Source organism: Eucyclogobius newberryi, unplaced genomic scaffold, assembly GCF_026437365.1.
Source record: "Eucyclogobius newberryi isolate DKJ021-1_F unplaced genomic scaffold, fEucNew1.0.hap1 SCAF_17, whole genome shotgun sequence".
NCBI classification, from domain to species: domain Eukaryota; kingdom Metazoa; phylum Chordata; class Actinopteri; order Gobiiformes; family Gobiidae; genus Eucyclogobius; species Eucyclogobius newberryi.
In genome coordinates, this window is record NW_027315801.1 from 25,951,789 (window position 1) to 25,964,264 (window position 12,476).

The 12,476-nt window shown below is 44.3% G+C and overlaps 1 protein-coding gene across 1 annotated transcript; it reads left to right on the forward strand.

Annotated features, from left to right (window-relative positions):
• The first annotated feature begins 835 nt into the window (after positions 1–835).
• On the forward strand, positions 836–12,092 carry LOC140363596 (taste receptor type 1 member 1-like). Its single transcript, XM_072450230.1, has 6 exons — positions 836–1,005; positions 1,655–1,952; positions 2,495–3,205; positions 9,544–9,750; positions 9,912–10,032; positions 11,113–12,092. The coding sequence occupies exons 1-6, from the start codon at positions 848–850 to the stop codon at positions 12,036–12,038; spliced, it is 2,421 nt and encodes an 806-aa protein (XP_072306331.1). The 5' UTR covers positions 836–847; the 3' UTR covers positions 12,039–12,092.
• The last annotated feature ends 384 nt before the right edge of the window (positions 12,093–12,476 follow it).

Sequence of the window (12,476 nt, forward strand, 5' to 3'; positions counted from 1 at the left end):
TCTCTGACCCTACACCCCTCTGACATGACACAGGACAGACCCCTCACTCTCTGACCTTACACCCCTCTGACATGACACAGGACAGACCCCTCACTCTCTGACCTTACACCCCTCTGACATGACACAGGACAGACCCCTCACTCTCTGACCTTACACCCCTCTTCCTCTGACTCACTCTGTACTGAGGGCATCACTCACTCTCTTCCAGGTATTTCCTCATCACCTCCCTTTAAAATACTTTTTGGACTAGGTTTGTTTAAGATTTTATTTCATGTGATAATCTGTTCCAGAGAATGACTCTGTGAGATACATAATGTTAAGGTTGTTCTAACTTAGGTTGATACAACTTATTTTCTCCTGTGAGTTTATATTCATGATGACCATCTCTGTCTTGAAATAGACTCTCTAAATTGGCTGGAAGAGTGTTTATTGATGCCCTGAACATAAGCTGAGTGGTTTTAAAGTTTGTAACATCATCCAATTTCAAAACTGCTCATTTTACAGACAAGGGATTTGTGTGGTCATTCTAATGGACATTAAGAGCCCTTTTCTGTAGTCGAATTAAAGGCAGTAAATAATTCCAATAACAGTTTCCCCACACTTCAACAACATAGTTTAAGTGTGACATGACAAATGAATGATATAGTAAAAGTAGGGCATTCTGGTTGAGAGAGTGACTTGGACTTTGTTCTTTGTGTCATCAGATTTTGCATACTTTATTTGAAATTTGCCTGTGACAATTTTCAAAACAAACAAGCTCTTTGAGACCCTGACCGTGACCATGTCATTATAAAACATTTCTACTTCCTGAACACCCTGCAATAAGTGAAAAATGGAGCGGTGTTTCATGCTTGTGTTTCTTGAGTGTGTTTTGTTTGGAGGAGGCAGCGTAAGGGCATCTGAATTCCACCAAGAAGGAGACGTTGTGATTGGGGGAATTTTTAACATCCATCAGGACGACCAGCCCCAAAGCTTTTCTACACCACAAGTCGTGCAGTGCTCTAGGTGAGTGAAAAAGCAAAGAAAGCAGCTCCTTTTAGCGATATAAATAAAACTATGTATTGCTCATTCAATTATAATGAATGTTTCTGTTAGAGTTATAGGTGTGGTACAAGCTGTAGTAATAAAAGCAGGAGCAGCAGCCACAACATTGTCTATCTCTAACTTTTTGTTGGTGTGCATGAATTTTTTATTTACATTTTGTTGATATCCAATTTATGTCACACGTTCTGTAATACCAATTAACTTTTTTGCACTTTCTAGTTTCTATGGTCTGCTTTTTATATTTTAGTTGTGTTTAGTTCCTGCCTTCTCCAATGAAAGATTTAGCTCTTTAATTTCAGTGTTATAGAAGTGAATCTGATTTATTACTACATATGAAAGTGGCCTGGGTCAGGTTTGAGAAACAAATTGGATTTGGGCTGTTCACACTGACATGAAATAATCAGATTCAGGTCACATTTGAAGACATTCTGGCCCCAAACACAGAATAACTATTTTTACAGTTTCATTTATTGCAATAAATGTGGTTTGTTTTGGTGTCTGAATCCTCCGAAAGGCACCTTTAAATAAAACTTATCCTTATTATATTTGCATTATATAAAGTTCTATATGCAAGTCATTTGTTACCCATCTTTGTTCTGTATTTTTCCAGTAAGGAGTTTTACGTGTCGAGTTACCGCCGGTTGCAGCTGATGAGATTCGCCATTGAAGAGATCAACAACTCCAGCAGCCTCCTGCCCGGTGTCACGTTGGGCTTTAACATCTTTGACCATTGCTCAGACACGCAGAACCTTCCGGGCATTTTCCACCTTCTCTCAGGCAAAGATCCCATCAACCCCTGGACCACAGCACGCCACAACTCCTCCAAAATCATTGCAGTGGTCGGCGCCTTCACGAGCGCTGTAACCAGAACTGTGGCTCCAGTGTTTATGACACACCTTATTCCTATGGTAGATTCACTACAGTATATGTTAAAAGTGACTGTGACGCTTGAGTTACTTTAAGCTTCTGGAGTGTTTGTTAAAGGGCACATATTATGTAAAGCTGTCTTTTAGGAGTTTTAACCATGTTACAACATGTTTCCATCTTCAAAAACATAGCAGAACCTTAATTCCTGCTAGTTTGACAAACCTGTTTAGTTTCATTTTTAAAATGTGCTGTTTTGGTTCAACAGAAACAGTGAATCAATATCCTAATTTCTCTAGATGTTTAAATTTTTGTTCTGTATATATTTGTTTGCTCAAATTTGGAGGTTAAATCAATGAATGAATTAATCAATGGACGTGCTACTAATAACGTCCCACTCATTTCAGGCCGACTCAAACCGTAAACAAAAGTATTTTTTTACTTTTTAGTCCTGTTAAAATGGAGTTGAAAGTACCTGCTCTCAGATGTAGTGAAGTAAAAATTGTCTAATTTAAAAAAATTACTGCAAAAACTGCAACTTAATTTGGTAACATTCAGTCTCTAACAACTTTTTGTTATTTTTCAGATCAGTTATGGAGCGTCCAGTTCTATATTTTCCCTAAAACATATTTACCCATCTTTTTTCCGAACTCTCCATCCCAATAAGGACGTGGTTGAAGTTATAGTCCAAATGTTGCTGTACTTTAAATGGTATTGGGTGGCTTTCCTTTACGTTGATGACGATTACAGCAACGATGGTCGCGCTGTGTTCATGAAGATGATTCAGGACACAGACATCTGCATGGCCTACACCAGAAAACTGGATGAAAACACAAAGTACCACCAAGTTTTCCAGCAGATAGAGAATCAAAGGATACAAGTCTTCATAGTTTATGCTGCTGAATGGACAGTTGAAAAACTTATCCCAGCCGCTATTGAAATGAATGTCACCAACAAGACATGGATAGCGGTGGATGCTTGGGCGTTAAATAAAAAACTTCCCAAAATGCCAGGTATCAGAAGTATCGGGACAGTACTTGGGGTTGCAGAGCCGGTGATTACCATACCTGGTTTTCATGAGTTTATAAGCACTTTACAAATAGTAAATCAACCTGGGGAGTTTTGTAACCAGTTTTGTAACTGCAGTGACTTGAGCCCAGGAGACATTTCAAGTGCAGAGAACTCTTTCAATTTCCCTGTCTATGCAGCAATCTACGCCATCGCCCACGCCCTAAACAACACGCTACAATGTGGAGATGAAAAGTGCAACAAAAACATCACTCTATTTCCTCATATGGTGAGTATGATTTGAGAAATTGAATAGAACCAGCTGTTTTAGCCATTTGTAGTAGAGATATTAATGATAGAGCACAGAAATTGTTGTTTAGCCTACATTTTTGACCTTCACATTAGGTCATAATTTAGGGTGTAGCGGGGCTCTCTCTCAAAACAATGGCGAAGTCAGATTTCAAGTGCTCAGGTGGATTTATTGTGCCAAAACCGAAGTGCAAAAATAGTGCAACAGTGCAAAAATATATACAGTGAGCAAAAAGGTCCAAAAATCCAAAAACATATATTTACAGAGTTCCAACTTTGAGTTCAACTTTAACTCGTTCTCTCTTTTCACTCTCTCTCTTTTACTCTCTCTCTCACACTGTTACCTTCTCTGTTGTTGGAGACAGACTCCCCCCCAGCCAAGAGCGGCTCGCCTTTATTCCTCACTTGCCCCTCCCACTGAGCAAAATAACTAGATAATTCAAATCCCAAATGAACTGACAATAAACTGTTGTGGCCTCTTCCTACAACATAAAACATCATTAATTATATACACATGTTCAAAATAAAGCGATATAAACACATAGAATACCCGGTGTCACATGGTCAGCACCACGGCGCGAACAGCGTCCATTTAAACTTCCAGGAAGTCCTGGCTCGGTTTCGACCCAACGCGACGCATCGGCGGAGCGTGGCTTTCGTGACAAAACAGGTAACAATTGGCGTGTGTATGCTTAGACTTAACCTAACGTGCGCAAGTGTGCACCCTTGGCGGATTAGTGACGGAGGAGTGCGGGGAAAGATCCGTGTGTAGCGTCTGATGCGAATAAATGAAACAGAGGGAAACGCGGGGAGCGGGGAATGTATGAGTGTGTGTTGGAAAGTGCTTGCTCAGCAAATAAGCGCCGACACCAGTTAAAGACGGACTGGCTCCGTCACATTATCCCTCCCTTCCGGAAGGTTGACACTGTGGGGCAACCTGGACAAATAATCCGCAACAATGTTCATCTTGCCGGCACGGTGTCGGATGGCGAATCTGAAGGGCTGTAGTGCGAGAGACCATCTGGTCAGGCGACTATTATGATCCTTCATAGTGTTGATCCAAGTCAGGGCACTATGATCAGTCTCTAGATCAAACTCTCGTCTGAGCAGGTAGTAGCGCAAGCTCTCCAACGCTCATTTGATTGCAAGGCCCTCTTTCTCTACAGCAGAGCAGCGGGTCTCGCGTGGCAGGAGTTTGCGACTCAAATACAATATTGGACGCTCCTCTCCAGGTTCCCCCTGAGTCAGGACTGCTCCGAGGCCAACCATGGAGGCATCCACTTGTACCAAGAAGCGCTTGGTGAAGTCTGGACTCTTCAGCACCGGTGATGAACACAGGTGAGCTTTGAAGGTGTTGAAGGCATTCTCACAGTCCTCGGTCCAGACGACTGGGTTTCGCTGGCCTTTGGCGGTGAGTGCTGTAAGCGGAGTGGCAATCGTTGCAAACTGTGGCACAAACCGTCGGTACCATCCGGCCAACCCCAGAAAGGAACGCACCTCTTTCTTTGTTCGTGGCCTTGGAGATTTCAGGATAGCCTCGACCTTGTCGACCTGAGGCCTCACCTCCCCTCGACCCATCTGGTAGCCGAGGTAGCGTGTCTCCTGCCGAGCCCACTCACACTTTGCCGGATTCAGCGTAAGACCGGCTCGCTGGATCTGCTTCAGGACTTGGGAGAGATGTCGGACATGGTCCTCCCAGGTCTCGCTGAAGATGACGACATCGTCGAGATAAGCCGCGCTGAATAGCTCACACCCCTGGAGAACTCGATCCATCAGACGTTGAAACGTAGCAGGTGCTCCATGCAGCCCGAAGGGCATCACAGTAAACTGAAACAGTCCAGTTGGTGTTTGAAATGCTGTGTAGGGCCGTGAGGACTTCTCGAGGGGCACTTGCCAGTATCCTTTGCAAAGGTCCAATGTGGTTATGTACTTGGCGGAACCAATCTTCTCCCGCAAGTCATCAATCCTTGGCATTGGGTATGCATCAAATTCAGACACAGAGTTCAGCTTTCGAAAGTCAATACATATCCTGAGTGATCCGTCTTTCTTGAAAACAATCACTACAGGACTGCTCCATTCGGATTTGGAAGGTTCGATGACTCCCAGTCTCAGCATTTCTTGGATCTCATCTTGGAGCTTCCCAACAAGCTGCTGTGGTACACGATATGGTCGCTGTCGGATCGGCCGACCCTCCTTCAGGCGGATGACATGTTCCACCACTGTAGTTCTTCCAGGACTGGCACGGAACAGCGAAGACACTTCTTTGAAGGTCTGGAGTAGCTGTGTGGCTTGCTCAGGAGGAAGATGAACCAGCACAGGGGTAGCAGTGTTGGTCAGTCCCTCCAGTCCCATGTCCGGCTCTTCCCCGTCATCGTCTACTTTCCTGACCAACAGGACTTTTGTTGGAGCTTGGACTGGACCCTCTCTCCACTCCTTCAGTAGGTTGACATGGTACGTCTGCCTGGACTTCTTTTTCTCTGGATGCAGGACCTCGTAGGTGACTGGTCCCATCTTCCGGGTGACAGTGTACGGGCCCTGCCATTTTGCTAAAAGTTTATGGGTGGAGGATGGCAGAAGAAGCAGCACCTTCTGACCAGGCTGGAACTCACGACTGCGGGCTTGGCGGTCGTACCAGGTCTTCTGGGCTTTTTGAGCACCTTGCAAGTTCTTCTCTGCCTCCTCCAAGTACTTTGACAGTCCCTCTCGCATTTCAAGTACAAACTTGACAATGCTCCGGTCACTTTGTCGTGCTGGTGGGCCCTCCCATTGTTTGCGTAGGAGGTCCAAAGGCCCCTGAACATCCCAGCCATATAATAGTTCAAATGGAGAAAATCCAGTTGACGCCTGTGGGACCTCTCGATAGGCAAACAAAACAAAGGGTAGCCAACAGTCCCAGTCTTTGCCGGTATCATCCACGAACTTCTGGAGCATCCGCTTCAGTGTCTGGTTAAACCTCTCAACCAGTCCATCCGTCTGTGGGTGGTACGGGGTGGTTTTGATGGATGAAATGCCCAGTTGCTGCTGGAAAAGATGCATTAACCGAGAAGTGAAGTTGGTGCCTTGGTCCGTGAGAATTTCATCAGGTAATCCAACTCTGGAGAACAGTTGAACAAGCGCTCGAAGGACAGCAGGCGCAGTGATGGTTCTCAGCGGAAAAGCCTCTGGAAATCTGGTGGCATAATCCGAGATGACCAGGATGTACTGATGTCCACTGCTGCTCTTCACCAGGGGCTCCACAATGTCCATCGCAATCCTTCGGAAGGGAGTGGAGATAACTGGAAGAGGCTGCAAAAAGGCACGGTCAGACTTGCGCACTGGACATGTTTTCTGACTGGTTGGACATGTAGCGCAATATTTGTGAATGTCAGCATACATGGACGGCCAATAAAATCTAGAACTGACGCGCAAGAATGTTTTGTGGCGACCGAGGTGACCTGACCATGGCACTGTGTGTGCTAAATGCATGACAAGGGTCCTACAGCTAAAGTGAACAACAAGACGTTTACATTCATCACTAACGATATACAACACCCCATTGTCAATAATAAACTTCCCTTGACCCAGACAACCTTTGGTTTCTTTTCCCACCTTAGCAAAAATACTTTTCAAAGTAATATCATTGCTTTGCAACAAAGAAACATTTTCAGGTACATCCCACACAAAAGAATCACAATTTTCAGGATTTAAAGACCACATTTGTTTTTCAAAGCGTCGCTGACGCCAGGATTTCCTTGGCCCTTTAGTGCCTCCCTCACACAGACTACTGTCCATGTCTGGCAGAGGTTGGACACCAGCTTTCACTTGTGCCCGCATAGGAACAGAACACGACACATTTCCACAGTCATTATTCCCCCCAGAGTCAACATTCCCAGACAACAGGTCCATCAGAAAAGGTAGGTCCCAACCGAGAATAGCATCCACGGGTAGGTTTTCTACTACTCCCACAGTCACCTGGTCTGGTCTGCAACTGTTATGGTAACCTCCACAGTAGGATAAAGGTGGCTATCCCCGTGCACACACAAAATGTCCACTGTCTTGCCATAGTTTATGCTGCTAACTGGCACTGAGCTACGTTTGATAAGGGATGTGAAACTACCAGTGTCCAGTAAAGCAGAAACCTCTTGGCCATTAATTAGCACATTTTTACAGCGTTTAATAGTACTTTCTGTCTCATGAGTGCCCTCTGCCTCTGGTCTTGGAGGATAGCACGCTCCGCTAACTTTAGCTTTACGGACTGGGCAAACTGAGGCTTTGTGCCCAGGTTGTTGGCAGGAAAAACAAATAAACTCCTTACCAGGTCCTCGTTGGTTTGGGGCAGAATTCATGGTACCTGACACGTCTTGGTTGGTCTCGCGTCTGGCAGACCTTGGTAGAAACGGCTGAGCTGGTGCGCGCTGGGATGCTGTGGTTAACCGGGCAGAAGATACTCCTTTCCGAGCGTTGAGATACTGCACGGCCAACTTAGCAGTGGTAAATCCATCGGCTGGCTCATGTTCCTTCACCCAGGTCCTCACTTCAAAGGGAAACACCCGCAGAAGCTGCTCCATGATGATCGCTTCACCAATTTCCTCCTTGGAGCGTTCATCCGGTCTTATCCAGCGGCGATAGAGTCCTCGGAGGCGATGATAGGTCTCCGTAGGGCTTTCATCATGCGGCAGAGTGCTGGAGCGAAACTGCTGTCGGTAAGTTTCGGGTGAAATGTAAAATTTTGCAAGCAGAGCTGCTTTCAGGTCCATGTAACAGTGGGCTCTGTCTTCATCCATAGCAGAGTAGGCCTCCAGTCCCTTTCCAGTCAATAAGGGTACAAGACGACACGCCCACTCGTCCTCTGGCCACCTCCAGGTTCTAGCTATCCGCTCAAAACGTAGCAGATAATTTTCCATGTCCTCACCACTCTGAAACTGTGGTATTTTCGGCTCATTGTAATGTCTCCATTCTGGTCTCGGCCTGTCCTCAGCTTCCGGTACATGGCGCTGCGGCTCAGCATCATCATCGATCTCCATGCGGCTTCCATGGAACACCGATCTCTGGCCACCAGGGGTTGGCGACTCATGATGTGCAGGCAGGTTTGGCGCTGGACGAGGTCTTCGAAGAGTCGGCTGCGAAGGGGATGCAGGTTGAGCCCCGCGCTCCACAACAGTAGGAAAAGAGGCTCTCAGTCCCCGGAGTTTGGCCAGCAAACCCTCTTCGCGGCGTTGCTGTCCCGCTAGAAAATCTCTCATCAGCGTCACCATGTCCTGACCTGGTTCAGATGATGGCTCGGGCTTCTGCTCCCACTCTTCATCCTCATCTGTCTCCCATGCTGGGTCTGGAGCTCCTGCCCCCTCTGGCTGTCGATCACGGCCTTGTGATCGCAAACCTGTGCGCTTTGGTTGGCGAGAAACTTTCTTCCGACTTGCCATATCCCACTCCTGACACCAAATGTAGCGGGGCTCTCCCTCAAAACAATGGCAAAGTCAGATTTCAAGTGCTCAGGTGGATTTATTGTGCCAAAACCGAAGTGCAAAAATAGTGCAACAGTGCAAAAATATATACAGTGAGCAAAAAGGTCCAAAAATCCAAAAACATATATTTACAGTTCCAACTTTGAGTTCAGCTTTAACTCGTTCTCTCTTTTCACTCTCTCTCTTTTACTCTCTCTCTCACACTGTTACCTTCTCTGTTGTTGGAGACAGACTCCCCCCCCCAGCCAAGAGCGGCTCGCCTTTATTCCTCACTTGCCCCTCCCACTGAGCAAAATAACTAGATAATTCAAATCCCAAATGAACTGACAATAAACTGTTGTGGCCTCTTCCTACAACATAAAACATCATTAATTATATACACATGTTCAAAATAAAGCAATATAAACACATAGAATACCTGGTGTCACATGGTCAGCACCACGGCGCGAACAGCTCCATTTAAATTTCCAGGAAGTCCTGGCTCGGTTTCGACCCAACGCGACGCATCGGCGGAGCGTGGCTTCGTGACAAAACAGGTAACAATTGGCGTGTGTATGCTTAGACTTAACCTAACGCGCGCAAGTGTGCACCCTTGGCGGATTAGTGACGGAGGAGTGCGGGGAAAGATGCGTGTGTAGCGTCTGATGCGAATAAATGAAACAGAGGGAAACGCGGGGAGCAGGGAATGTATGAGTGTGTGTTGGAAAGTGCGCGCGGGCATGAAGGGCCGCGCGGTTGCTCAGCAAATAAGCGCCGACACCAGTTAAAGACGGACTGGCTCCGTCACATAGGGGTTTGTATTATTATCTACGTGAGCATTGCAACATAATATCACAGTGGTCAGATTTTTTATGTTTGTGTGCCTTTCTCTCAGATCCTGTCTGAGCTGAAGAAGACAAAGTTCACGCTCCTGAACCACACCATTCAGTTTGACCAAAACGGTGACCCGAGGTTTGGACACTTCAATATCATCACCTGGAACAGCAGTGGAGAGGCAGAGACAGTCGGACTCTACACTTTTCAGTCCGCTCCACATTTGTCCATCAATGAATCCAAAATACAATGGCACGCGAAGGGACAAGTATGTTTCTTTTCACTCGGCATACATTTTAGAAAAGCACATGCAGGTTCATCTAATTATATTTTCAATTCATATTATGTCTGTTTTTCTAGTTTGTGTGTCTCTTTACTCGACTTGCTTACAACATTGATTAATATGCTCTTTATTGACAAACTGAGCAGGTTCCCTCGTCTCTGTGCTCGCAAAAGTGTCAGCCCGGATATCGGAAGAGTCCTGAGGGAGTTCACAAATGCTGTTTTCAATGCGTTGAATGCCAAAAAGGAGAATACAACAACATTTCAGGTATGTGATGTAGAACAGACATTTTACAGAAAAAAAATCATCATTCCTGAAGAAGTCAGGATTTTCTGCGATGGATTTTACACAGAATACACAGGAAGCACAGCATAAGAAGATCAAATATTGTTTTCAAAACCAGTGTCCAGAGTGTTTTTCTACAATGGAACACTCCTGGTCGAATGAGGGTTTACACCAAAAAATATATATCACTCTTTCGATTTGATCACGATTGATGTACTGACTAAATTCATATGAAGATGTAAAGAAAGTGTAATCTTTCTTCATAGAGTTCACCCTTTACTTGCTCAGAGCTTGACAGAGGCTGAACAATAGAAAGAGTGTGAGGAAAAGAGTTTATTTGGAGATATGGCGGTTTCACAATCAGATCACCATATTTCCCAACTCTACTTATAATCGCCATTTTACATATTAAGCACCGACATGTTCTATTATTGAGTGACTCTAATACAGTTTTGAATTTGCTCTTGTATTTCTTCCTCTCTGCTTGACTGATGCCACGCTTTCCTTTTATTTGAAACCAGTGTCTCTTTCTTACACTTTTAATCCACTTTATCTTAACTCATATTTACTCTTTAAAAATGTAAACACTCAACGTATTTAAAGCTTTAACTGTTGCCTTAACTCATTAGAATGATTTAACGTCTTTAACCTTTTCACCTTTTGCTGTAACTCCTTTCCAATGCTTTTTAAGTATAATTTTTCACAACATTTTTCACACATGACCTGTTCTTCAAACCTGACATTTAAATGTGTCCAATAAAAAGAAACCATCGCCAAACTGCAGCATCATTTTTATGTAGATGAAAATACTTTCTCCTTGATTATGTAGCTGGTAAGGGAATGAGGCTTCCACACAGAAGACCAGGGTTTGAATGCTCAGAAAATGCCTGTGTTTTATCACCCGGCATCTTGTTGGTCACAGCTAACACGAGTTAAACTTGGTTGTGTTGAGAAACCAACTTGAAACCAAGAGCTCAGCCATTGCACTAGTGTCTAGTTAATATGTTATTGCTATATTACTCTTTCAATTGTTTGTTTTACTTTTTGGTTGGTTATTGACAGTGGACCCATACAGATGTCTGCCCTGTGGTGAGTCTGAGTGGGCGCCTGAACGCAGCACCTCATGCATCCAGCGCTCAGTGGAGTTCGTCCCGTTCGAGGATCCAGTCGCTATAGTGATCATGGCCGGGACAGTGGTTTTGGTGGGCCTGTCTGTCCTCACCGCTGTGCTCTTCGGCCTGAACTACAACACTCCAGTGGTGAAATCTGCCGGTGGACCCATGTGCTTCCTGATTCTCAGCTGCCTCTGTCTGAGCAGCATCAGTGTGTTTTTTTACTTTGGTGAACCCACTTTTGCTTCTTGTATGTTGAGGTTTTTACCATTTCTGTTGTTCTTCACCATTTGCCTGGCGTGTTTTGTGGTGCGCTCCTTTCAAATCGTCTGCATCTTTAAAATAAGCGCTCGTTACCCCTCACTGCACAAACTGTGGCTAAAATATTACGGCCAGTGGCTGGTGGTTTTGACCATATTTATGTTACAAGGGATTATAATTCTCATCACACACACTTCCGCTCCTCCTCAGCCTCGCAGCGACACCAGTTCGTACAAAGACAAAATTATTCTCCGCTGTAGCTATGATCTTAAATTGTACAGCGTCTCTGTTGCATTGGTCTTTCTACTCTGCTTTCTTTGCTTCGTCTTCTCGTACATGGGAAAAGATCTCCCCAAGAACTACAATGAAGCTAAAGCAATTACATTTTGTCTTCTTCTGTTGACTATGACTTGGATCATCTTCGCCACCATCTTCATCCTTTACAAGGGGAGGCACATTCAGACAATAAATGCTGTGACAATCCTGGCGTCTCTCTACGCTTTCCTCTTGTGGTATTTCTGTCCAAAAAGTTTCATCATAATTTTTCAGGCAGAAAAAAATACGCAGCAGCACTTTCAGGGGCTCATACAAGCATATATAAAAACAAACAATTAGTAATGTGAGTGACACACCAGTTTTCTACCACTGCCCTGTGAAAAGATAAAGGAATCACCACAATTTAAGCTTGGTTATAAGTAAGTTTTTATTGTTTTTTTGTTTGTCTGTTTGTTTTTTCCATCTCCTACCATTGTCTTTACTCAGTGGCAGTTTTAATGATAGAAAAAAGCTATATACTGAATTAACCCAGTAATAAACCTCAACTGTACAAGGACTATTCTGAAACATACTGGCAGTGGCTTGATTTCACATCTTATTTAACCTGTTTCTTTGCTGTGGCTATTTGTGAATAATACATTTAAATTATAGATTAAAACTGAAACTGATTATTTATCAGTAAACGAGGCATTTTTTTAAATGATTTTACATATTATTATAATGTTATAAAGTTTGTTGTTTTATTTGTTTGTATATTTCTTGTACAATTCTGTTAAT